The sequence below is a fragment of the Pituophis catenifer genome, unplaced genomic scaffold (genome assembly GCF_029215685.1).
Source record: "Pituophis catenifer annectens isolate HBS135680 unplaced genomic scaffold, rPitCat1.0.hap2 SCAF_14, whole genome shotgun sequence".
In the NCBI taxonomy this organism is placed as follows: Eukaryota; Metazoa; Chordata; class Lepidosauria; order Squamata; family Colubridae; genus Pituophis; species Pituophis catenifer.
Window position 1 is genome coordinate 20492152 of NW_027256894.1, and position 25663 is coordinate 20517814.

The following is a 25663-nucleotide window of genomic DNA, read 5'->3' on the forward strand; positions in this document are numbered from 1 at the left end:
GTCAGCCCCCTTTAAGAAAGGGCCGGGGAGAAGGGGGAAAAAAAAAAACCCAAAAACCCCACCCCAACCCCAACCCCATCCCAACCACAGCCAATTTAGGCTGAAATACTCCGCCCTTTTCCAAGCGGAGACCCTTCCCAATAAAACGATGGATCCGCGGGTCCGGCGAGGAAGCGCGAGCGCCTCCGAGTTTCGGGAGGGGAGCCCGCCGGGCCAGCTCAGCGAGGCGGAGGCTTGTAGTTGCCGTTGATCTCCTGGGAGATATTCACGGCCTCGGCCCCGAGCGGGAGGCGGTCGCTGTACTCGGAGCCCCCTTCGAATTCCTCCTGGTTGGCTTTGGATTGGGATTCCGCCATGGAGCCAGCCGCCAAGCTGGGGTCCCTGGCCAGCTGCCCCCCGCCCTCGCTGGCCCTCCCCTCTTCTTCCTCTTCCTCCTCGTCATCTTCCTCCTCTTCCAGCTCCCCCCGGCCCACCTCGCTGGGCTGGTAGTTCTTCTCCGACTCCAGGTAAGACGCCCGGGGGTCGAAGTCGGCTGCCATGTGCTTCTCCATCTGGTCGGCCGGGTTCTGTGCCCGGAGGATCAGGCGGTAGGTCTTGCCCTGGTACTTGGAGAGCAGGTGGCAGCAGGTGGCACCCAACAGCGGGAGGGTGGCCAGAGCCAGCAGGAAGGCGCTGACCACCACGATGATCAGCAGGGAAGGGACCTCCTTCTTGGTGCTGAAGACCACCTGCACCTGGCAGTCCTCGCCCCCCGCGAAGCTCAGGCACACCGAGTAGTTGGTGCCCGGGACGAGGCCTCGGAACCAGTAGGCGTTCAGGCCTTCCTCGATCTGCGACCACCGCACCAGCGTCGGCGGAGCCCCCCGACGGCTCTCCTGGCACAGGTAGAGCCGGCGCAGCTGGCCCTTCTCCCGGCCGGAGAAAGGCGTAATCTGCACTTTGGCTTCGCGCTCCGACACGTCCAGCGCGATGACGCCCAGCTCGAAGCTCTGCGGCTTCAGCTCCGAGCTCTGGTTGAACGCGTGGTTGGAGACGTAGCGCGGCAGCTGGATCGGTCCTGCGCCGCCGACCCCGCCGCCGCAGCGAGGCTCGAAGCCGGTCGGCCGAGAGGGCGCGTCGGCCCCCGAGTCGGATTCGCTGGGTTCGGCCTCCGTGCCGCCGCCACCGCCGCCGCCGGGCGTGTCAGGATCGCGCGCAGCGTCTGAGTCCGGCGGCCAGAGGAGCTTGCGCTTCTCCTCCGGCTTCATCACGCTGTTCTTGGACGCCTTGCGCTCGCCGGGCGGCGCCTTGGCTTCGGTCTTGGGGTTGCCGACGGAGTCCTTGACCTTGGGGGTGGCATCGGCCAGAGCCACGCGGAGCGAGCTTTGGTTGCTGCCCACCTCGTTGGCGGCCACGCAGGTGTAGGTGCCTTCCTCCTTCTTGCCCAGGTGAGGGAGCAGCAAGGTGCCGTTGGGGAAGGCGCGGAAGCTCTGCCTCTCCCCCGCGGCCGCCGGAGGCAGCGCGTTCAGCCGGTCGGCCTCGCTGCCCGCGATCTCCAGCGTCTGGCCGGAGGCTTGGATCCGCCAGGTGAGCTCGGGCCGCGGGAGCCCCTCGGCGTGGCAGTGCAAAGCTAGCGAGGAGCCGTAGGCCAGGCTCTGCAGGTCCGGCTGGGAGCTGAGGCGCACGGCGGGCGGGGCGCAGCGCATGTAGGGCACGTTGAGCAGCGGCTGGCCCTTCCAGGCCTCGGGCGCGGCGCAGGTGATGGCCTCCCTCTCCGGGATGGAGATCAAGGTGTGCTCCGTCCAGTTCTTCAGCCACATGAGCTGGCAGGTGCAGTTGAAGGGGTTGTTGTAGATCTGCAGGTGGGAGAGCGAGGTCAGCGGGTCGAAGGTGCCCTCGGCCAGGCCGCTGAAGAAGTTATTGTTGATGCGCAAGGAGCGCAAGTCGCTCAGGGAGCTGAAGGCCCCGGCGGGCAGGTGGGCCATCCGGTTATTATTCATCTTCAGCAGCTGCAGGGCGCTGAGGTTGCGCAGGTCGGCCCAGGGGAAGTCCGAGATCTGGTTGTGGCTGACGTCGAGGTTCTTCAGGAGGCCCAGCACGGCCAGCGTGCCTTCCTCCACTGCGCGGATCTGGTTATGGGCCAACCAGAGCGAGGTGACTTGGGTGACTTCGGCGAAGGTGCCCCGGGCCAGCGCCGTGATTTTGTTGGCGGAGAGGCTCAGCGTGGTCACGTTGGAAGGCAGCCCCGACGGCACCGTCTGCAGGTCTTTGTAAGCGCAGTCGGCAAACTGTTGCGCGTATTTGTCCACGCAGGCGCAAGGCTCCGGGCAGCCGGCGCTGGGCGACCACCAGAAAGCCGAGGCCGCCAGCCAGGCGCGCAGCAGGAGCGGGGCCACCATCTTGGGTCTGCAGAAGAAAGGGGGAGGGAGAGAGAGAGAGAGAGAGGCTGAGAGACGCTTGCGCCCCCCCCCCAACCCCTTCCAGGACCCCTCAATCAGACGCTCCCCGCCCGCTTTCCTCCCAACCTGCACCACCACCACCCCCCGTGCCTTGAGACGTTTAGCAACACCTATCATCCCCACATAACGGGATTATCGGAGCTGCACCCCAATATTCCGTGCCAAGGAAGACGGAGACCTCCAACAGTCTCACGCTACTACCCCCATCATCCGCAGCCTGAAGAACTGGAGCCCGTCACAAAACCTGCCCTGGCAAGCCGTCTTTGCCACGTAAATCCTCGGGGCTTTGTGGGCGCCCGGAGACCCGTCAACTAACCATCCGTGCTGGGTTCTAACGACCCAGGAGCTCGACACGTGTTTGGCTCGAGAGTTGAATGGACAGCGTGCCCGTGTAGTCTGCCACCCGTTATCGCCTGTCTTCCTCCTTTTTCTCCCTTATCTCGCTTGAATCTGATCCTTCTGTCCAGCTTCTTGCGCCGGATTCGGGACTTAGTCCGAATCCTGAGAACGGAGCCTTCGCAGCTTCGGTCTCCGTTCCTTGGCGGAGAAGGACCACCTCAGCCGTCTCCGCCTGTCTGTCCCGGGGGTTTCTCCCCCCCCCTTTCCCTTCCACTGCCCCGCCCGTCCTCTCCCCTTTGGCACGTGCCACCCGAACGGTTTGCCAGCAGGGCTGCCCCTCCCCACCACCTTATCCGTCCATCCGCCTCCCCCCCACCCCGCCCTTTTCAGGATCTACATACCTCACTAAGCCATGGTTGAGTCAATAATAAACCACACCTTGGGCTAATAAGATATAAAACTGCGGTTGGGCTGCGCTGATCCTGACCGAGTCGCAAACCAGAGCCTGCGCTGGCTCGCCTCGCCTCCTGAGCTCTCTCGGGACGCCAGCTAACCCCCACCCATTCTCCCCAAAAAAGTAAACCCCCACGTGTTTGGGTCCTTCAGATACAAAGACCCCTTTCTGGCTTCCCACGGAAGACAAGCAGCTGGATCGAACCCTGGTTCCCCCCCCCCCCTCGTCTTTCCCAGATGTAACCACGGGGGTCGCACCCCGCCCAGGTAAACTGACACCTGTCCACGGGAGCTTTTCTGGCGAGCGAGAGGGGTGCACCTGGCACCTACAGGTTGCTCCTGCTTCCCAGCGCCCCAACCTCCCCGGACCCCGTCTCTAAGCCTCCTGCAAGACCCCTTACCGCTTTATCTCAGGCTCCGAGAGCGTTTCCTTCGGGGGGCGCGGGAGCCCTGCGGAACTCCAGGCATGGGACTAGGCTCGCGTGTGGCGCCGCCCCATTCGGGATGGGGGGCCGCCGTGGGTCGTTCCTTCCTTCCTTCCTTCCTTCCTTCCTTCCTTCCTTCCTTCCTTCCTTCCTTCCTTCCTTCCCTTCGGGATGGGAGCGGCGGCTTTCCGAGTCTCGCCCCCTCCCTCTCCTCCCGATCGCCGCCCACCGCCCCTTTGAGAAAGCCTCACCTTCGCTCAGCGGAGCTGGCCGAGCCCGAGCGCGCAAGCCAAGCGCCCGGAGACGCGCCCAGCCCGGCCGACCCACCTCCCCGTTCCTTGAGTGGGTGTGGAAAGCGCAGCCCCCTCCCCAGCGAAAGCCATGCAATATTTAGCATGTCTAGACTCTCTCCAAGCTACCAGGGTCTTTCCCTCCCCCTCTGCCCAGCCCAAGCAAGGACGGAGGGATATTGTTATCCTCCTCCTCCTCCTCCTCTTCCTCCTTTACCTGGGCAGCTGTGGCAGGAAAGCCATTTTCAACCTCCTCCTCCTCCTCTTCTTCTTCCTCTTCCTCCTCCTCCTCCTCCTTTACCTTTACCTGGGCAGCTGTGGCAGGAAAGCCATTTTCAACCTCCTCCTCCTCCTCCTCTTCCTCTTCCTCCTCCTCCTCCTCCTCCTCCTCCTCCTCCTCCTCCTCCTTTACCTGGGCAGCTGTGGCAGGAAAGCCATTTTCAACCTCCTCCTCCTCTTCCTCTTCCTCCTCCTCCTCCTCCTCCTCCTCCTCCTCCTCCTCCTCCTCCTCCTCCTCCTTTACCTGGGCAGCTGTGGCAGGAAAGCCATTGCCAACAGCCCGGGATCCTGAGACAGCTCGAAGCGAGAATCTATACAATTGTCTCTGAACGCCCCAGCTGTGGTCGTTCCTCCTTTCCTGGGATTGCAGTCATTTTCTTCCTTCTGATTTTTCTATCCTGAACTCAAATCAGGATAAATGGGATTTTTAATTCAGCTGGTTTTCCTCTTTCGTTTTCCTGCCTTGGTAGCCCAAAGAGGGCTACCCCTTAGTCTCTTAAATCAGGGGTCTCCAACCTTGGCAACTTTAAGCCTGGTGGACTTCAACTCCCAGAATTCCCCAGCCAGCTTTGCTGGGAGTTGAAGTCCTCCAGGCTTAAAGTTGCCAAGGTTGGAGACCCCTGTCTTAATTCACACACATACATTCACGCGCAGAGAGACCTTTCTTTGAAATTAAAATAGGTGCAAGGCGCAAGGGGTTGGGTGTATGGGGTGGGCTTTTTTTATTTTTATTTCTGTTATTTTTATAAACAACTCGTGGTAGACATACCTTCCTCCTCTTATTTTCCCCATTACAACGACTCTGTGAGGTGAGTTGGGCTGAGAGAAATAGGGATTGGCCCAAAGTCACCCAGCCAGCTTTCATACCTAATGCAACACTAGAACTCACCGTCTCCTGGTGATTGGCCCAAAGTCACCCAGCCGGCTTTCATGCCTAATGCAAAACTAGAACTCACCGTCTCCTGGTGATTGGCCCAGTCACCCCCATTGCCTCTGTAGCAGACTACAGGGACGCCCTAACGACATGCGCAGCATGATCTCATGACACAAAACGCCTCCCTTCTCCTCTCACAATTCAAGGTGCTGATGCTGTGTTTCCCAACCTGGACAATTAAAAGATGGATGGACTTCAACTCCCAGAATTCCCCAGCCACTTACCTATTCCTGCTTTTTTATTATTTGTTGCTGTTGTGGCCCTCCAGTGGCCTGCACGGATTGTTTCTGATCCCGACGACGAGGAAGCTGTTGTGGTGCTCCGCCAGCAGCCTGTGCAGCCAGCGCTTGAGTCGGACAGCGAGGAGGCTGGAGAAGATGTGGTGCCAGAGGCAGGGATTCAGTCAGGGCCTTCAGAACCTCCAGAGGCTCCTTTAAGTGAAGAGGAGGAAGAGGAGGAGCCTCTTCTCGATGCACGGGCATGCAGAGCTGCCAAAAGGCAGGAGTGGTTCCTCAGGAGGAGGTCTCCTCAAGAGTAAGGCTTGGGGCTAATTGGCCACGCCCTTAGCCTATTTAAGAAAGAACGCAGATTGCAACAAGCTGCAGGAAACAACTTTAGTTCGCTAATCATCGCGTTGGGATGTCTCTGCAATCTTGCTTCTGGGCTTTCTGCCAACTCCAGTAAGACTCTGACTATCTTATCTGTGGAATTCTGTTAAGAACACTTATTAACAGCCGGCATTTGCTAAAACTGCGTTATATGAGTAAACTAAGTTTTGTTCAGAGTTTGTGTGTGCTGTGTTCTTTGGGATCCGTAGCTGGGGCAGAACAGTTGCCTTTGGAAATACCCTTTTTTTCTTTTTTTAAAAGAAGCATCATTTCATTGACTTGCAGGGAAGAAGAAATTCACCACCTTTTAATTTTCTAATTTCTCCCGCTTCCCACTTCACCATAACCCAAATGATGTTTCTCAACCTTGGCGTACAACGGCACTCACAAAAAGTGACTTGTGACTGTAATTCACACTTACGACCGTTGCAGCACTCCCCATGGTCACGTGATCAAAATTCAGACGCTTAGCCACCGACTCAGATTTATGACCGTGGCAGTATCCCCGGGGGTCATACAATCCACCTTTTGTGACCTTCTAACAAGCAAAATCAATGGGAAAGTCAGATTCACTTAACAACCGAGTTACTAATTCACCAGGTTACTAATTCACCGGGTTACTACCTTAAAACTGCAGAGATTCAGTTAACAACCGTGGCAAGAAAGGTCGTAAAATGGGGCAAAATTCACTTGACAAAAATGTAAAACTTTTCAAATAAAAAAAAATGTCTCATTTAGCAACTAAAAAAACTGGGCTCCGTTTTGGTCGTAAATCAAGGATTACCCGTATTAATAAATATGAATGAAGTATTCGGATGAGCTAAGAGGGATTTTATAGATGGGAGTATCTATAAAAAGGAATTATTGAAGGAGTGGCCTTCGCACAGCCCTCGTGGGAATCATCCCCGTGTCCTTCCTTCTGCACAGAATAAATGTTTTTGCAAATCTCCACCTCGGTGTATGTGGTTTATTGGGCCTTACATCCAGGGGTGAAATCTAGCAGGTTCTGACAGGTTCTGGAGAACTGGCAGTGGAAATTTTGAGTAGTTTGGAGAACCGGCAAATACCACCTCTGGCTGGCCTCAGAGTGGAGAAGGAATGAGGATTTTGCAGTATCCTTCCCCTGGACTGGGGTGGGAATGGGGATTTTGCAGTACCCTTCCCCTGGACTGGGGTGGGAATGGGGATTTTGCAGTATCCTTCCCCTGGACTGGGGTGGGAATGGGGATTTTGCAGTACCCTTCCCCTGGAGTGGAGTGGGAATGGGGATTTTGCAACATCCTTCCTCTGCCATGCCCACCAAGCCACGCCCACAGAAGCGGTAGTAAAAAAAAATTGGACCTCACCACTGGTTACATCCCAGGCAGAAGCATTTTTCTGGGCCACCAATGGCTTGCAAGATCTTTGTTGCTATGGACTCATCGCAATATTCGAATAAAGGGTTTTGATTAGAAGCATAAACCGGTTAGAAAAGCTAACCGCTTCTCCGAGCTAACTTCACGGAGAGAATTTATGTCGTTGAAATTAGGCAGCATAAATTAATCCTAAATTCTGCCCTTCGGCTTTCATTACTTCGGGAAAGGGGGAGGTGGAAGGAATGAAATCAATTTTCATAAACGCGGTGGATTTCTGGGCCGCTAAACCAGACTCGGGCCACCGGCTCTCGCGCAGAGAACCGTTTAAATTAAGCGATACATAATTAATCGCTGCAAATCGAGCAGGCTGAATATTATATAGCTTGCCATTTCGGGGGATTTAGTTCAAATTGGCAGTGCTATTTATCGCCCCGAAAGGTAACTTGTTATTTTACAGGTTAATTTAAAACGCTCGCCCCTTCTTTCACTCAAATGATCTGGAGCAATTACAGCATCGAGAAAAAATTTCTCGGCCCGGCCTCTGAATAGCCTCCAAATATTTATAATAACGTTCGTTGTAAATGTAGGTTTTACACTTCCCAGCTGTGCTTTCGTACGTCACGCGTATTTCAATCTGGCCGATGAGGATACGCCTGTCAATATCTGCTCTGTTTTCTCACAAATGAAGGCAAAGGTGTTGATAATACCGACTTACGACTGGTCCTCGGATCTACATCCATCGTATGCCCACGGTCACGAGAAGAAAATTTGAGCACCTGGCAAACAGCATGTATTTATTGATGAAGATTTGCAACCTTCCCATTAAGAAGCAATGCCCCTAGAAGCCAGCCTTGCTTAACATCTGTGTGATTCACTTTATTTATTTATTTATTTATTATTTTTTATTTATTTTTATATGCTGCCCTTCTCCGGAGACTCAGGCGTCTTACAATGCGTTAAGCAATAGCCTTCATACTTTTGTATATTTTATACACAGTCAGCTTATTGCCCCCACAAACCGGGTCCTCATTTTACCCACCTTAGAAAGGATGGAAGGCTGAGCCTGGTGAGAATTGAACTCGCAGTAATTGCAGGCAGCTGGATGTTAAATGCTGCCTTCGTAGGAGGCGTTAGCCTCCTACACCACTCAGACTCTTAATGACCTCAGGGTTACTGATAATGTTACTGAGTTCGGTAATGAAACTTCTGCAAAAAAAAACAGCCAAGCGCAAAGAGCACCAAGGGTTTTTTTTTATATTAAGATTAGATTAGATTAGCACAGTTGGAAGGGACCTTGTAGGTCATCTAGTCCAACCCCCCGCCGAAGCAGGAGGCCCTACACCATTTCTGACAAATGGCAGTCCAGTCTTTTCTTGAAAGCCTCCAGGGATGAAGCTCCCACCACTTCCGAAGGCAACTTCTGCTCCATGGTTGATTGTTCTCACTGTCAGAAAATTCCTCCTTATTTCCAGGTTGAATCTCTCCTTGGTCAGTTTCCATCCATTGTTCCTTCTCTGGACTTCAGGTGCTTTGGAGAATAGCTTGACCCCCTTCCTCCTCTCTGTGGCAGCCCCTCAAATATTGCAACACTGCTATCATGTCTCCTCTGGTCCTTTTCTTCACTAGACTAGCCATGCCCAGTTCCTGCAACCGTTCTTCATGTTTTAGTCTCCAATCCCCTAATCAGCCTGGTTGCTCTTCTCTGCACTTTTTCTAGAGCTCCCACAGTCCTCCTCCTCTCTGCAAATCCCACTCCCTTCTAGCACTGATCTAGTTATCTAGTCGGGTAATGAAATGTCTGTAAAAAAAAAACAAGCAAGCTCAGAGAGTACCAAGGACCCCACAGTCCTCCTCCTCCTCCTTCTAGCACTGATGATATTATTTAGTTGGGTAATGAAACGTCTCCAAGAAAACAGTCAAGTTCAAAGAAACACCAAGGACCCCACAGTTCTCCCCTTCCTCTCTGCAAACCCCACTCCCTTCTAGCACTGATAATACTATCTAGTTTGGTAATGAAACATCCATTTCATCCCTGAGCTACAAATATTCTGCTTTTTTAAGGAACTTAAAGGAAGGCAAGTAAATTCTTCCTGTGCTAGACTGCCACCTGCTGTCTTTAACCACACAAACACAATATAAGTCAACTTCACAAATCACAGGCTAGTCATATAATGTCCTTTATTTGGTTTTGGCTTAGCATATTGGGGGGAAATTTAGCCACGGTGGCTTGTAAAACCTGTTTATTTAACTTATTTATATCCCTTTTTTTTTATTTTTACAAAAAAAAATTCCAGGCAGTGCAAACACACACACAAACTGGCTCAGAGCTTAATGCACTGCGTGAAGCCAGCTAATCTTGTTAATTCCCCGATCCCATGATTAAGCCAATGCTAGCTTAGCCTGGCAGTCCTAATTTCCATTTGAGGAACCATGGGATTGCTTTAAAACACAGCACATTCATAAGCTGATTCATTAAAATAGCTGCATCTTTCTTCAGGCTTATTAGGGGGAGTAAATTACTCTAACGTGGTTCTTTTAATGAACAGAGTGGTGACATCCTGTGTCAGTGATGCCTAAGCTTTTTGCCATCGCGTGCCAAAAGCGAGGTGAGCGCAGAGGGGGTCGTGCGTGCGTGCACCCACACCCATAATTCTATGCACCCTGTCCCCGCGTTCCCCACGCTTTTGACACAGTGGGCCCGGTAGGCCTGTTTTTTCGCTCTCCCCAGGCTCCAGAGCCTCTCTAGGAGCCTGGGGAGGGCAAAAAAAAGCCTTCTCCACCCCTCTGGAAGCCGGAAACGGCCTGTTTGCCAACTTCCGGTGGGACTGAAAGTTAGCAAATGGCTGTTTCCGGCCTCTGGGGGACCTCCCGGGGGCCTCCAGGGGGTGGGGAAGGCTGTTTTTGCCCTCCCCAGGCTCCTAGAAACGCTCTGGAGCCTGGGGAGAGAGAAAAACGGGCCTTCCCCACCCCCACAGGCCCTCTGGAGGCAGGAAACAGCCTGTTTCCCTATTTCCAGTGGCCCCAGAAGGCCCGAAAATCAGCATGTGGAGCTGAGCTCGCGTGCCCACCGATATGGCTCTGCGTGGCACGTGTGCCATAGGTTTGCCATCACGGTCCCATGTCATTTTCGCAGTGGGCACACACTGTGGTTTACGATTTATTTTATCTTACTTATTTGTTAATTTTATTCGCCACCCATCTTGCTGTCAACGTGACTCTACGAATCAAGATCCTTCAGTTTCTTTAGGGGTAATCCAGTGTATTTTGGCTACTGGCTCTTTTAACAGCACAATGACTAGGAGACAGAAGGGATTCAGGAATAATCAGTGAGAAACTGACCGGACTTTGAAACTGAGAGATTCAACCTCATTTGAATTGATGATCTCCATCAGAGTTCATTGGATCTGTTTAAAAAGCCATCAGGATTTGTATTTCTAATATAGCCAGCAGGTACAAGGTTAGTTGTCTGTCTTCTAACCAGAGAGGATTCCCCCCCCCCCAAGAGATAAGGAAATAATATATAAGAAGCCCAAAGAAGCATCTTTGTCCTTTAAAGAAAAAGTACGACATACAAACTTTCGGTAATAATCAGAAAACCAGGCAAGCCAAATCCACTGACTGAAAGTGGAAAGCAATTTCCTTTGAATTCCTCTAGTTACTGAGCTATAAATCAGGCAAAAATAAAAATATCCCAAGGCTATTTGGAAGCAACTGCTAGCAGAACACGCCCAGGAGTGGAGTAGAGAGATAAAATATCTTCGTTCAACAGCCCCCACTTGATTCTGCCACCCATGGAAAGCCTGTGCATCCGGAGACGATTAGCAATTCGTGATTCAGTGCTTATAATTACAGGCTGGATAAAACTGTGCAGAAGGAAGGAAGGAGAAAGAGACAATCGTTTTCCATGATGCAAAAGGCCCTGGAGGGAAACAACAGCTCGAAATTGGTGCTCGGAGGCAGCTGTTCACTCTTCAGGGATGTGATTAGAAGAAGCATAGGAGGAAAGTGCCAATGGTACGTCCAATCCTGTGGCTGCTAACTCAGGCTCAGCTTACTGGAAACCAGTCTGGAACAAGCAGATGGTCACTGGTGGGGAAAAAAATCACATAAAAATCTCAACCGGTTTTCCTGGATCAAACCGAGACTTTCCTAGTGTTGTAACTACAACTCCCAAAATTCTAGGTGACCATAACTCCCAGAATTCCAGGCCTGTTGAGACTACAGCTCCCAGAATCCCAGGTTTGTTGAGACTACAGCTCCCAGAATCCCAGGCCTGTTGAGACTACAGCTCCCAGAATCCCAGGGCTGTTGAGACTACAGCTCCCAGAATCCCAGGGCTGTTGAGACTACAGCTCCCAGAATCCCAGGGCTGTTGAGATTACAGCTCCCAGAATCCCAGGGCTGTTGAGACTACAGCTCCCAGAATCCCAGGCCTGTTGAGACTACAGCTCCCAGAATCCCAGCTCTGTTAAGACTACAGCTCCCAGAATTCCTAATCCAGCATGTCATCTATTCCCAACACTTCTAAAGGGACCCGCTTAGGAAAGGAAGGCTCTCCAATTTCCCTTTTGCAACCATAACTTGGTGCCTCCAAGAAACTCACACGGCCTACACTCTGCACTGGTTCCCTGACAACTGACAATTCAGGTAGACTGCAGTTGAAATGTGGAGGCTCCATTTGCCCAAGGCTAGCAGTTAAAGGCTCCTCTGATTGAAGAATACAATCCTAAATGTCCTTGGCAAAAAGTTCCCTTAGTTATCTATCTGCTTCTCATAGGAACCAAAGGATTCGATGAAATATATGAAGGTCTTCGTAATCAATCATCATCTCAAACTTGGCAACTTGAAGAGGTGTGGACTTCAACTCCCAGAATTCCATGCAGACCAGGGACTTCTGGAAGTTGAAGTCCACACCTCTTCAAACTGCCAAATTGAGGAGCACTATCTGCCTCACAAGTCCTGAACGACAAGAACCTCCTTTTCACACTCACCACGATGTCGTCTTCGGTGTCTTCAGAACTACTGATCACAATACTGGCAACCTCTGCAGAAAAACACAAGTGTGAATGCCACACGACGGGCCCGAGATTTTGTTATTAAGCATCTTGGGAGGCAGGGAGCATTTGAAGGTTCAAGGCTGCTCCGTTGGGGAAAAGGGCTGTGAGATTTTCCTTGGGAGACAGGAGGAAGAGCCGCAGCTCGAAGGTTGGATAAGAGGAAACTCGGCCCTCAGAAGGAATGGAAGCGGAGAAAGCATCTCAGAAGGGACCTGTTCTGACCCAGCTCCCCAAACACGACAAATCCTCTGAAGTTAACTCAAAAGATTCTTTTATTAGGAGTGCCAGCAGCCCCGGCAAAAAGTTTCTCTCTCACTGCAGGCTAACAAGTCTGTCTGGCCGGAAGATGAATAATTGTCTGCCACACCTATTCCTCTCCACCTCCTGCCTTTTATCTCCAGAGTTCGAGTGGGGCTTCGCTAGCAGCAGTGGCTCTTCCGTCCCAAGGACCGGCCCATAGATTTCCACTGCTCTCCTCTCCTCTGCCTTCTGTGCATCCGTGCATCAGGCACTAGATCCAGCTTCTCCTCCTCTTCCTCATCAGCCACCTCCAGACCTCGGGGCTGTTGACTCTCCATCTGAGGGCTGACGGATGGCTCAGGCTCCACCTCTATCTCTCTCTCTCTGCCAGCTCCATTCCCTCTTCCCCCTCGGGACCTTGGAGGTCTTCTAGTCCAACCCCCTGCTCAGGTAGGAAACCCTATACCAGTGATGGCGAACCTTTTTGGCACCAAGTGCCCAAACCAGAACACATGCTCACAGAGAAGGCTCTGCGTTCACCATCATGGCCCTATACCCGTGATGGCGAACCTGTGGCACGCGTGCCACAGGTGGCACGCAGAGCCATATTGGTGGGCACACGAGCTGAGCTCTGGCGCGCATGCGTGTCCCAGCCAGCTGAGTTTCAGGTTTTCTGGGCCCACCGGAGGTCAGGAAACACAGTTTCTGGCCTCTGGAGGGCTTCTGGAGGGGGGGGGGTGAGGAAGCCTCATTTTTTGCTCTCCCCAGACTCCAGAGCCTTTCTAGGAGCCTGAGGAGGGCGAAAACAGCCTTCCTCACCCCCCTGGAGGCCATCTGGAGGCCGGAAACAGCCCGTTTCCTGACTTCAGGTAGGACCGGAAGTCCCATTTTTCGCTCTCCCCAGACTCCAGAGCCTTTCTAGGATCCTGGGGAGGGCGAAAATGGCATTCCCCACCCCTCCGGAGGCCCTCCAGAGACCGGAAATGGCCCGTTTCCTGACTTCCAGTCCCACCGGAAGTCTGGTGGCCCATCGTGCCATCGCATGCCAAAAGTGGGGGGAGTGCGGGGGAGGGCACGCGCATGTGCGTGGGCCGGGGAACATAGAATTATGGATGTGCACTCCCCTGCACTCCCCTTGCTTTTGGCACTCGATGGCAAAAAAGTTAGCCATCACTGCCCTATACCATTTCAGGCAAGTTGCTGTCCAATCTCTTCTTAAAAATCTCCAGTGTTGGAGCGTTCACAACTTCTGGAGGCAAGTCGTCCCACTGATTCATTGTTCTCACTGTCAGGAAGTTTACCCTTAATTCCAGGTTGCTTCTCATCTTTTTTTTTTTAATCTCTCCTCTGGAGAAAGTCTTCTCGTCGTGCAACCTGTGTCTGTTTGTTTTTTAAAAAAACAAAAACCTGTTTCTCCACCTACCTGATTCACAGATCGCAGGAGGGGAATCTTCTCTGAGTATCAATGATTTGGTAGCTTCTCCGTGCTGGTGCTCTGGGGTCGATTCACGGAACGAAGGCCGTCGAGACCTGGGGACGTTCTCCTGGCCTTGCTGGTCAGAGACCTCAGGAGGGTCGCAGTCATGTTCTTCCAACTTCATTATCTTGGGAGAAGCCTGGATGGACTTCTCCAACTGGGCTATCGGTCGCTTGATGGGCGAGATACCGGTAATCGACGTGGTCTACGATCCAGAATCGGGAGAGATTTCTAAGAGTTGGATCAAGCCAAGCTACGTTTCTGTCAGCAAAAGAAACACAGCCGGCCTTCTCCAACCCACACCCAACAACTAGTTGTTGTTGTGTAGCAACAACTGGTTGTGTAGCAAGCTCAGGTGGTCCTTCACTTACAACCACAATGGAGCCCCCCCCCAAATTTCTCTGGCTAAGCGAGGCTGTGGGCTAAGTGAGTTTGGCTCCATGTGAAGGCTTTTCTGGCCTCACAGTTGTTAAGCGAATCATTTGCATTTGTTAGTAAAATGGTTGTTAAGTGAATCTGGCTTCCCCGTGGACTTGGCTGGCCACAAAAGGGGATCGCGTGACCCCAGGACATTGCAACTGTCATAAATACGAGTCAGTTGCCATTTTGATCAAGTGACCATGGGGATGCTGCAACCGTCATTAAGTGTGAAAAACGGTCATAGGTCACTTTTTCCAGCACCGTTGAAACTTCCAACGGTCACTAAATGAATTGTTGTAACTCAAAGACTACCTGAATTGATGATTCAGCCGGCTAACAAGACAATCCCTGCCTAAATGTGTATGACGTTTCCTTCTGCAACTCATTTCGCTCACCTTTTAAATGCATATAGCTGCATATTATTGTTAATATCTTCTAAGGATGCTATTGCATTTTTGGCTTATTTATTTTATTTTATTCTCGCAGCACTGCTTGCAAAGATAACACAGGAAATGGTAGCGGGGGGAAAATCCTCAATTAATAAACAAATTCCAGCTGGATCCACAATCCCTGATTGGCTAAGTCTTGAGTCCGTCATAAAGCCCACCTCCCCAATTTCTCCTTAAAACAGGGCTAATTATCTAGTGTTTGTGTGGAACAGGAATTTTCTCTCCTATCAGAACAGGCTTCGCTGCTTTACAGCGAAGACCTGGTGGCGCAGAGGTTAGAAGGCAGGATTGCAGGCTAATTCTGCCGACTGCCAGCAGTTTGATCCTGATTGGCTCAAGGTTGACTTGGACTTCTATCCTTCCGAGGTCAGTAAAATGAGGACTTGGATTGTTGGGGGCAATACGCTGACTCTGTAAACCGCTTAAAGAGGGCTGTGAAGCAGCGGTTTATAAGTCTTAAGTGCTATTGCTATTTTCCTTTCCTTTCCTTTCCTTTCCTTTCCTTTCCTTTCCTTTCCTTTCCTTTCCTTTCCTTTCCTTTCACTTTCCTTCCTTCCCTTCCCTTCCCTTTCCTTTCTTTTCCTTCTTCCCCCCCCCAGTGGTTAGAATGCAGTACTGCAAGCTAACTCTGCCCACAGTCTGAAGTTCAATCCTGACTGGCTCAATGTTGACTCAGCCTTCCATCCTTCCAATGTCAGTAAAATGAGGACCCAGATTTTGGGGGGCCAAGATCTGACTCTGTAAACTGCTTAGAGAGGGCTGGAAAACACTGTGAAGCAGTATACAAGTCTAAGTTCTATTGCTACACTATGGATGGGAAAGAAATAAAACTGCGAATAAATTAACATTATTGCAGTCAAACCTACCGAGTGTGTTTTTTGTTTTTGTTTTTTTGGTGGGGGAGAGAAATGAGCAAGAAACTTTTTAGGATCAAATACATGTTAGCTTAGCTTAGAAGCAAAGTCAAGAAGAACTAATTTCAGAGTAGAATTGTTTCTATGCCCGCTTCAAGGAAAATCCGGTGATTTTTACTGACTTTTTCCTCTGCTGTGATAAAATTGGAATCCCCCCCCCCCAAAAAAAAGCTGAAACTGACCGGCAGAGAAATCTGAACAGGTGAAACAATGAAAAGTGACTGCAGATAACCAAAACTTACAAAGCCCTGTGAGGTTTTGGCAACACTGACGGTGTACGTAGGCCTCTGCTTTTTCATTCCAGATTTGGCTTGAGGTTTCTCATTCTGCAGACTTTCCTGTAGGCAACGGTAACAAAAACAGAGATTAAAACAAGCTTTAATGCTAACAGAGATGGAGAGAAGGAAACTGGTCTGCGTGATATTCCTGAGAAAAGATATTTGAGAAATGCTATACAGGAAGTCCTCGGATTACGACCTTAACTGAGCCTAGAATTACTGTTGTCATTTGTGCCAGTCATTAAGGGGGTCATCATAGAACCAACCTGACCTTATGACTTTGTCTTTCAATCATTAGCAGTGGGTTGGACTAGATGACTTACAACTACTCTACTCAACTCAACTCAACTCTACTCTACTCTAATTTTCTATTCTGCAACCCAACAAGACAGACCCAGACTTCAGAGGATCATTAGAACTGCAGAAAAAATCATGGCTACCAACCTGCCTTCCAAGGAAGACCTGTATACTGCACCAGTCAAAAAGAGGGCTGTGAAAATATTTACAGACCCCTCGCATCAGGAGTGGGTTCTACTTACCTTTACTACAACGGGATCGTGCGTGCAAGTGAGCGAACTCACATGCACAGATCGCCAATGACGACATCCAGGGCGGTGGGCCGGGCTTCCCGACGGTTTTACTACCGGTTCTTGCCGAACCGGGGGCAACCCACCGAACCGGGGGCAACCCACCACTGCCTCACATCCTGGACATAAATTGGTTCAACTCCTATCCTTAAAATCATGCTATAGAGCACTGCACACCAGAACAACTAGACACAAGGACAGTTTTTTCCAGAACGCCATCACTCTGCTAAACAAATAATTCCCTCAACAGTCAAACTATTCACTAAGGCTACATTACTATTACTATTAGTCTTCTCATCGTTCCTATCACCCATCTCCTCCCACTTATGACTGCATGACTGTAACTTGTTGCTTGTATCTTTACAATTTATGTTAATATTGTTTCCTAGTATGATTTGATTGCTTATTTGTACCCTATGGCTATCATTAAGTATTGTACCTTATGATTCTTGACGAATGTATCTTGTCTTTTTATGTACACTGAGAGCATGTGCACCAAAGACAAATTTCTTGAGTGTCCAATCACACTTGGCCAATAAAGAATTCTATTCTATTCTATTCTATTCTATTCTATTCTATTCTATTCTATTCTATTCTATTCTATTCTATTCTATTCTATTCTATTCCATTCCATTCCATTCCATTCCATTCCATTCCATTCGTAATTTATTCTGTTCTATTCTATTCTTTGTAATTTCATTCTATTCTATTTGTAATTTATTCTGTTCTGTTCTATCCTGTTTCCAGAAAAAAATCATTGTAAATCTTAAAAGTTTCCAGGATTGAGAAACACTGATCCAAAAGATAGATCTTTGGATTGGCCTCCAAAATGCAACATGTTCACACTCATTCCTGAACCTGCAGCTCCAAATGGATGTCAAGAGATTGCACATTCTTACTGTCCCAACTTGGAGAACTGTTTTGCCCTTGTTAAAGACCTTTTTTGATCAACTGCAAATACATCAGTGATCTACCTGATCAACCTTCTTCCCATTTCCAGAAGGGACCTTACAGATTAGGGGAATCCATCCACATCCATCCAAATCAAGCTTACCGAATTGACCATGGAACTGCAAGATCCGGGCGTGGAAACCGCACACCCAAAAGCATCTAGAAGGAGAACAGAGAATTAAGAGTAGATTGAGGTGAGCAAAGCTTGGGTTGAAGTCAACTGCCTAAGGTTCTATCTCAATTCTTCAACTGAGAGACCAGGTGTTCAGCACCAATTCCTAAACAACTTTACACAATCTGTAGCATCCAAAACTTCTCCAGTCATCATCTGTCGCTCATCTTGCTTTTCTTCTGGACTTCAATTCTGGGAGTTGAAGTCCACAGATCTTAAAAGTTGCCAAGTTGGATACCCCTCCTTTAAAGATCTGGGCCCAGTTGGGTTCCCCCATCAAAAATGGCATAGGTACAAATATGGAACTGAAATGGACTCCAGAGGATGGTAGAAGACAGAAAAGCCTGGAGGAACATTGTCCATGGGGTTGCAATGGGTCAGACACAACTTTGTGACTAACAACAACACAGATACGGACCTTCATGATCTTCCACCTCTTGTTTAAGACACCATCCCATCCCAGAAGGAAGAACCACAAAAAAACTCAATTTTGGAAAGCTTCTCACCTTCTCCTTTGACTCTCTTAAGCAGAGCTTGGAGCTCCCCTTGGACTTCATCGAAGTTCTCCACTTGGATCCGAAAGCTGGAAACGGGCAGCTTCTCTTTCTTGAGCCTCTCCAGGGAGTCCCTGATGAAGGGATGCATGTCTATCACTTCTTGGTCGGAGGCAAAGAGGTCCATCTTCTCCACCAGCTGCTCGCCGGCCTTCATTCGCTTGAGGATCTGCTCCATGGACTCCAGCTTCTTCTTGGCTTCTTCTTGCTCCTGGCAGAGTTGCTGGTCCACTTTCTCCAAAAGATCCTCCCCTTTCTTCTGGATCCACTGGACCATGTCCTCCACCTTCTTCTGGATCAACTCACGGGTCTCGTTCCGGACCTTCTCCAGCTTCTTCAGATGCTCATGGACATTGTTGTGGGTACTCTCAGAACTCCTCTTATTCTCCCGCAGCTCCTCCTTCAGCCTGCTCAGTTCCTCCTTCCGGTTCTCAATTTCCACGCGGATGTCACTGTAAAGCTTGGCGTTGTAATGTTCTCCATCGAGCAGGGCACAACAGCAACAGAGCGGTTTGTGGCAGCCACGACAATAGATGCTGTTAAGCACAAGCAGACCAGTTTTTAAAAAGATATCTGACTCCCTTCTGTCCTTTCCTGGGTTAAAAGGGTTGCATTGCCTATTTCTTTTCAACTTATGACAGGGTAGAACACGAGCAGGCTGAGCCCCAGGGAGGGAGAGGTCAAACACGTCAGTAGTCTAGAGTCTCTTCGCACCCACAAGAGAACTGAATAGAGCCCACCTTGAATTCCTTCTACTCTTATCTCCCGCTAATTTCCCTTGACTGTTAGTAGTTCAGATTCTCATAGAGAGCTTAAAGGTAAAGGTAAAGATTCCCCTTGCACATGCGTGCTAGTCGTTCTTGACTCTAGGGGGCGGTGCTCATCTCCGTTTCAAAGCTGAAGAGCCAGTGCTGTCCAAAGATGTCTCCGTGGTCATGTGGCCGGCATGACTCAATGCCAAAGGCGCACGGAACGCTGTTCCCTTCCCACCAAAGATGGTCCCTATTTTTCTTCTTGCATTTTTTTACGTGCTTTCGAACTGCTAGGTTGGCAGAAGCTGGGACAAGTAACAGGAGCTCACCCCATTACGCGGCACTAGGGATTCGAACCACTGAACTGCCAACCTTTCGACCAACAAGCTCAGCGTCTTAGCCACTGAGCCACCGCATCCATCCCCCCCCCAAGCATAGAGAGCTTAAGTTTGCAATATACCTTTGTATTCATTTGAACTACCTAGGCACCTGATATCCTGCGCTTGACTGATGGACTTCCCCAAAACCAGGGGTGAAATCCAGCAGGTTCCGACAGGTTCTGGAGAACCGGTAGCGGAAATTTTGAGTAGTTCAGAGAACTGGCCAATGTCACCTCTGGCTGGCCCCAGAGTAGGGAGGGAATGGAGATTTTGCAATATCCTTCCCCTGGAGTGGAGGGGGGATGGAGATTTTGCAGTATCCTTTCCCTGACACGCCCACCAAGCCACACCCACAGAACCGGTAGGGGAAAAAAATTGGATTTCACCACTGCCCAAAACCATTTGTTTTCCTGCAGACATTTCATTACCCAGCTAAGTAACATTTGTTTATTAATTTATTTATTAATTAATTTAATTTGTATACCGCCCTTCTCCCAGAGGGGACTCAGGGCGGTGAACAGCCAAAATTAAAAAAACATACAGATACAAAAGTTAAGATAATTAAAAAAGAACATCACCAGTGCCAGTCCCTGCAGGTCCTCCTTACCTTATGACCTGGTTGTTGTGGGTGGGCTCAGCGCAAAAGAGGGTACAAGTCTTCTTCGCCCCTTCGAGAAAACTCTGGGCCGTCTCCTTCCTCAGGTCGGCCAGCCGTTGGGTCTCGTGGCTTTTCTGCTTCAAGTACCACTGATGGGCTTCGTAACACTTCAGGCACAGGAACTCCGAGCACTCCGAGCACCAAAACTCTGCCCCTTCTTTGCAGAGATTGCAAACCAGCTCTTGATTGCTGACGATCTTCTGGTAGGTGTTCAGCTTGGCCTGGAGGTTGGAGAAAAGCAAGTTATCCTGAAGTGGAACTCTATCCGAGGTCTGGACGGGGCCACCGCATACCGGGCACTGCCCAATGGGCTTGTTATCCTCAAGGCATTGGGTGCAGAGGGTGTGTAAGCAGGCTAGGAGTTTGGGGTTCCTGGCTTCTCTCTGGCATCTGTCGCACAGGAGGAACTGGAAGTCGCCCTCCATCCCTGGAGAAAAAAAAGAGAGAAGACAAGATTCAGCCGACTGAATGGCAATCCTTTACAGTTACCGTATTTTTCGGAGTATAAGATGCACTTTTTCACCCCCTAAAAGAGGGTGAAAATTTGGGTGCGTCTTATACACCGAATGTAGCCCAGCCCACCCGCCGGCCCCCACCCTTTGGCCTCTGCCTCCCAGCAATTTACCTCCTTGCAGCCAACAGCAAACAGCCCATTTCAGCTTCAGCACAGCCTGATTAGCACAAGCACTTGATAGTCGGCTGGATCGGCCTCCCGATCATCAGCTGTTTCAAGCTGCAGGGATTGCCATTGTCTATTGCTGTGCAGGTCTCTGCTGCTTGCTGCAAGGAGGTAAATTATTGGGAGGCAGATTTTTTTTTTCTTGTGCTAATCAGGTTGTGCTGAAAATGAAACTGAAACCAAAACAGGCTGTTTGCTGTTTGCTGCAAGGAGACAAATTGCTGGGAGGCAGATTTTTTTTTTCTTGTTTTCCTCCCCAAAAAAGGTAGGTGCATCTTACAATCTGGAGCGTCTTATACTCCGAAAAATACGGTACTCCTCGATTTACGAGCGCAACTGATCCTAACATTTCTGGCGCTAAGTGAGACATTTTGTTAACTTAATCTGGCCCCCTTTTACGTCTTGCTCTTGCCAAAGTTGTTAAGTGAATCACCGCAGTTCCTAAGTTCGTAACATGGTTATTAAGTGAATCTGGCTTCCCCGTTCACTTGGCTTGTCAGACGGTCACAAAAGAGGATCACACCATCCCGGGACATTGCAACTGTCATAAATACGAGTCAGTGGCCAAGCATCTGAAATTTGATTATGTGACCACAGGGAGGCAGCAATGGTCAGAAGTGTGGGGGAAAATTAGTCACTTTTTTCAATCCCATTGTAACAATGACTAAATGAATTGTTGTAAGTGAAAAAAAAGTAAGTCTAGAAAAAGTGCAGAGAAGAGCAACCAAGAGGATTAGGGGACTGGAGGCTAAAACATACGATGAATGGTTGCAGGAACTGGGCATGGCTGGTCTAGTAAAGAGAAGGACCAGGGGAGGCAGGATAGCAGTCTTCCAATATTTGAGGGGCTGCCCCAGAGAGGAGGGGGTCAAGCTGTTTTCCAAGGCACCCGAAGGCCAGAAAAGAAGCAATGGACGGAAACTAATCAAGGAGAAATTCAACCTGGAAATTTTCTGACTGTGAGAACAATCAATTGATGGAACAGAAGTTGCCTTCGGAAGTTGTGGGAGCTTCATCACTGGAGGCTTTCAAGAAGAGACTGGACTGCCGTTTGTCAGAAATGGGGTAGGGTCTCCTGCTTGGCTGGGGGGTTAGTCTAGATGACCTACAAGGTCCCTTCCAACTCTGTTAATCTGATCTAACCTAAAAAGGACTGTCTCTATTCTAGCCAAATATTAAGGCAGTGTTTCTCAACTTCGGCAACTGGAAAAGGTATGGACTTCAACTCCCAGAATTCCACAGCTAGGGGAATTCTGGGAGTTGAAGTCCACACCTCTTCCCGTTTGCCAAACCGTTGAGAAACACAGTGCTATACTTTTTATTATTTTTTTTTAAGTTAGGTTCACACATTCCAGATCAAAAGCCGTCTTCAAGCCAGGCCAATAAATCAAACTTTGGTGCTTTGAGGCCTTCCACATGCACCAGGTAGCTTCTGCCCCCCAGGGGAACGCTGGGAGTTTTAATTTAATATACCTGGAGGGCATCTCATTGGGAATTAGAACAAGGAAATAAAAAAGGGAGAGGGGATGATTAATCCCATCCTTTTATAGAAACAAGGTGAGCCAGGCTGCTCCACACAGAAAAAGAATTGGGGTTTTTTTCCCCACAAAAATGTTATTTCCTTATTTCCTGTCTGGAGTCAATGGGCCCTCTATGTGTGGGCATGCACGAACGCACATGCATTTTTTAAAAAAGGGTGTGGAATGGGAAGCTACTAAAACCACAAGCAAAAAAAAAAAAATTGTTTTGTGACTGTAACAACTGCTTTTTGAGTACAGGCAGTCCTGGACTTAGAGCGATTTGTTTAGTGACCGTCCAAAGTTACAACGGCACTGAAGAAAGTGACTCACCCTCATTTTTCACACTTACGACCCTTGTGGCAGCCTCCCCCCCTTCCCCTGATCACGGGATCAAACTTCAGATGTTTCCCAACGGGTTCATACTTACGACGGTTGATGTGATCCCTTTTTGAGATCTTCTGATGAGCACAATCCACGGGGAAGTCGGATTCACTTAATAATGGGGTGACTAACTTATCCACTGCAGGGATTCCCTTAACAACCGTGGCCAGGAAGAAAGGTCATAAAATGAGGCAAAACTCAACACTTAAAACAACCCTGTCTCGCTTAACAACAGACAACAGGTTGGGCTCCATGGGGGTCTTTGTTGATCAGAAAGGTGGGCAGTTTGGGCGGGTTGGAATCCCTCGTATAGGTCTCCTGCGAGAGCAGGGGGCTGGACTAGATGACCTCCAAGGTCCCTTCCAACTCTTGTTACTGTTATGTTATAAGTCGAGGACTACCTGTACAGGGGGAAAACAATTCCCCCAAAGTACCAACCCGACCTTTTCAATCCCCCTAGTCCCACCATTGGGGGGTGGGGGGGTGGGAGGGGTCAAATAAACCCGAGACTGAAGACGAGCCCCCCTCCCCTCTTTTCTCGGGTCGCCCCAAACCCAACCCGGTTTTTTTCAGCACCGTCCGAACGAGGACAACGCGGGGAAGAAACCCTGGCGCGATGGCCCCGATTCCTTGATCTGGGCTAGAAGGCTGGGCAAACTGGTCCCGCGGGTTGCAACCCCCCTCCCCAATTTGGAAAACGAGACCCCTCCCCTTCCCTCCTTCCCCCCCTCCCTCCCTCCCTCCGAGACCCCCGGAGAAGAAAGCGCACCCCACACTCAACGCACCGAAGGCGCCCCTTGAAATCGGCTGCAGGAGGGACCAAGGCGGGCTTGGCTGGCTGGGTGGGGGGCTGGCGGCGTCTCCCTTCCCCTCCTTGGAAGCCCGGAGAGGCTGCAGCTGCAGCCGCTGGACAGAGAAAGGTGGGGAACTCTCTCTCTCCCCCCTCCCCCGCCCCTCTTTTCTCCTCCTCCTCCTCCTCTTCCCCGAGAGGCAGCTGGAGAAGCCAAAGTTTCGTTTTCTCCTCGCGAGCAGCTCAGCTGCGCGGAAGCCGACAGGAAGGGGCGGTTTGCAAGGGGGAGGAGAGACAGCTGGCAAATCCGGGGGAGGGGGGGAAAGAGAGAGGGAGAAAGGGGCAGAGAGAGAGAGAAATAAGAGAGAAAGTGGGCAGAGAGAGAAAGAAGGAGAGAAAGAGAGGAGGGCAGAGAGAGAAAGAAAGAGAAAGGAGCAGAGAGAAATAAGAGGGAGAGAGAGAAAGAAGGAGAGAAAAAGAGGGGGCAGAGAGAGAAAGAAAGAGAAAGGGGCAGAGGGAGAGATAAGAGGGAGAGAGAGAAAGAAGGAGAGAAAGAGAGGAGGGCAGAGAGAGAAAGAAAGAGAAAGGAGCAGAGAGAAATAAGAGGGAGAGAGAGAAAGAAGGAGAGAAAAAGAGGGGGCAGAGAGAGAAAGAAAGAGAAAGGAGCAGAGAGAAATAAGAGGGAGAGAGAGAAAGAAGGAGAGAAAGAGAGGAGGGCAGAGAGAGAAAGAAAGAGAAAGGAGCAGAGAGAGATAAGAGGGAGAGAGAGAAAGAGAGAGGGAGGCAGAGAGAGAAAGAAAGAGAAAGGGGCAGAGAGAGAGAGAGATAAGAGGGAGGGAGAGAGAAAGAGAAAGAGAGAGGGAGGCAGAGAGAGAAAGAAAGAGAAAGGGGCAGAGAGAGAGAGAGATAAGAGGGAGGGAGAGAGAAAGAGAAAGAGAGGGAGGCAGAGAGAAAGAGAGAAAGGGGCAGAGAGAGATTAGAGGGAGAGAGAGAAAGAAGAAGAGAAAGAAAAGGGAGAGAGAGAGAAAGGAGCAGAGAGAAATAAGAGATAAAGAGAGGAGCAGAGAGAGAAAGAGAGACAAGAGGGAGAGAAAAAGAGAGAGAAGAGGGAGAGAAAAAGAGAGAAGAGGGAGAGAGAGAGAAAGGGGCAGAGTGGAATAAGAGAGAGAGAAAGAGAAAGGGGCAGAGAGAGAGAGGGAGAGGGAGAGAGAGAGAGAAAGAGAGAGGGAGAGAGAGAGAGAGAGATCTAGCACAGAGATCTACTGGGCTCCTTTCTCTGAGTCCTACCCACCCCCAATCACAGAACAGAACAGGACAGAATAACAAGAGTTGGAAGGGACCTCGGGAGGTCTTCTAGTCCAACCCCCTGCTCAAGCAGGAGACCTTATAAAAGTAATCCTCGCCTTATGACCCCAACGGAGCCCCACATTTCTGTTGTTAAGCAAGACACTGAAGTGAGTTTTGACCCATTTTACGACCTTTCTTATCACGGCTGTTAAGCGAATGGCTGCAGTTGATGAGTTAGTAACCTGGTTGTTAAGTGAGTCTGGCTTCCCCGGTGATCTTCGGTCACTAAATGAACTGTTATAAGTCGAGCACTACTTGTATATCATTTCAGACAAATGGTAGTGTCCAGTCTCTTTTTAAAAAAACCTCTAGTGATGGAGCACCCACAATTACTTCTGGAGGCAAGGAGTTCCACTGGTTAACCGAAATTCCTTCTTGCTTCTAGTTGCTTCTTGTCCCTAAGAAACGTCATCTGACCGAATGATGCTTCTTAGTTTTTTTTTATTTGGTCTTCCTTCATCCATTTCTCTGGCAACCACCTAGAAAAAGGTGAGGGAGGGGGAGTGGAAACAGAGGGATATGGAAAGAGTCCAGCAAACTTCTGAAGAGTTTATGGCCCAGTCTTTCCCAGGCCATCTTCTCCCCATTCAGGCGCCTTTTGAAAAAAGACAAGGGGGGGGGCTTGGAGAGGTCTACCACCACTGAGCATCTTCAAAAGAGGGAAGGGGGGTTCCCAGCTTTACACCAAAGGTGAAGGAGAGTCTACAAAAATTGGATCACTTCTTATTTCCAAAATGTGCACCAAAGCTTCTAAGTTTACAGGGGCAAACTATTTAAAATGCGTCCTCTTTTGTCAGTTATGAATTTGATTTGGAGACAGTGGGAATTCATTTCACCTCCTGGCCTTTAAGCTCTGAATTTGGACAGAAATTTTAGATCCCAGAAATACATGGAAATGGGCCTTCCTTCCTTCCTTTTTCTTTCCTTCCTTCCTTC

General features: G+C 49.9%; 2 protein-coding genes across 2 annotated transcripts; both read right to left on the bottom strand.

Moving 5' to 3' along the window:
- Positions 1-218: 218 nt before the first annotated feature.
- Positions 219-4188, bottom strand: LOC139324020 (immunoglobulin superfamily containing leucine-rich repeat protein 2-like). Its single transcript, XM_070953645.1, has 2 exons — positions 4163-4188; positions 219-2385 (listed from the first exon to the last, which is right to left on the bottom strand). Exons 1-2 carry the CDS (start codon positions 4186-4188, stop codon positions 219-221), a joined length of 2193 nt encoding a protein of 730 aa, XP_070809746.1.
- Positions 4189-9282: 5094 nt separating this feature from the next.
- LOC139324100 (protein PML-like) lies at positions 9283-23515 on the bottom strand. Its single transcript, XM_070953757.1, has 8 exons — positions 23376-23515; positions 19960-20437; positions 18173-18756; positions 17598-17653; positions 15921-16016; positions 13842-14100; positions 12113-12165; positions 9283-11207 (listed from the first exon to the last, which is right to left on the bottom strand). The coding sequence occupies exons 2-8, from the start codon at positions 20433-20435 to the stop codon at positions 11205-11207; spliced, it is 1527 nt and encodes a 508-aa protein (XP_070809858.1). The 5' UTR covers positions 20436-20437; positions 23376-23515; the 3' UTR covers positions 9283-11204.
- Between the last annotated feature and the right edge of the window lie 2148 nt (positions 23516-25663).

Bases quoted from the DNA above. Each gene is read 5' to 3' on its own strand.
- LOC139324020 (XM_070953645.1), bottom strand. From the start codon at position 4,188: ATGGCTTTCCTGCCACAGCTGCCCAG. The intron at 2,386-4,162 runs GTAAAGGAGGAA...TTTCTTCTGCAG, and splicing joins TTCCTGCCACAGCTGCCCAG to ACCCAAGATGGTGGCCCCGC.
- LOC139324100 (XM_070953757.1), bottom strand. From the start codon at position 20,435: ATGGAGGGCGACTTCCAGTTCCTCCTGTGCGACAGATGCCAGAGAGAA. The intron at 18,757-19,959 runs GTAAGGAGGACC...TGTGCTTAACAG, and splicing joins CACAACAACCAGGTCATAAG to CATCTATTGTCGTGGCTGCC. The intron at 14,101-15,920 runs GTAAGTTTTGGT...TCTGGATCGTAG, and splicing joins CCAAAACCTCACAGGGCTTT to ACCACGTCGATTACCGGTAT.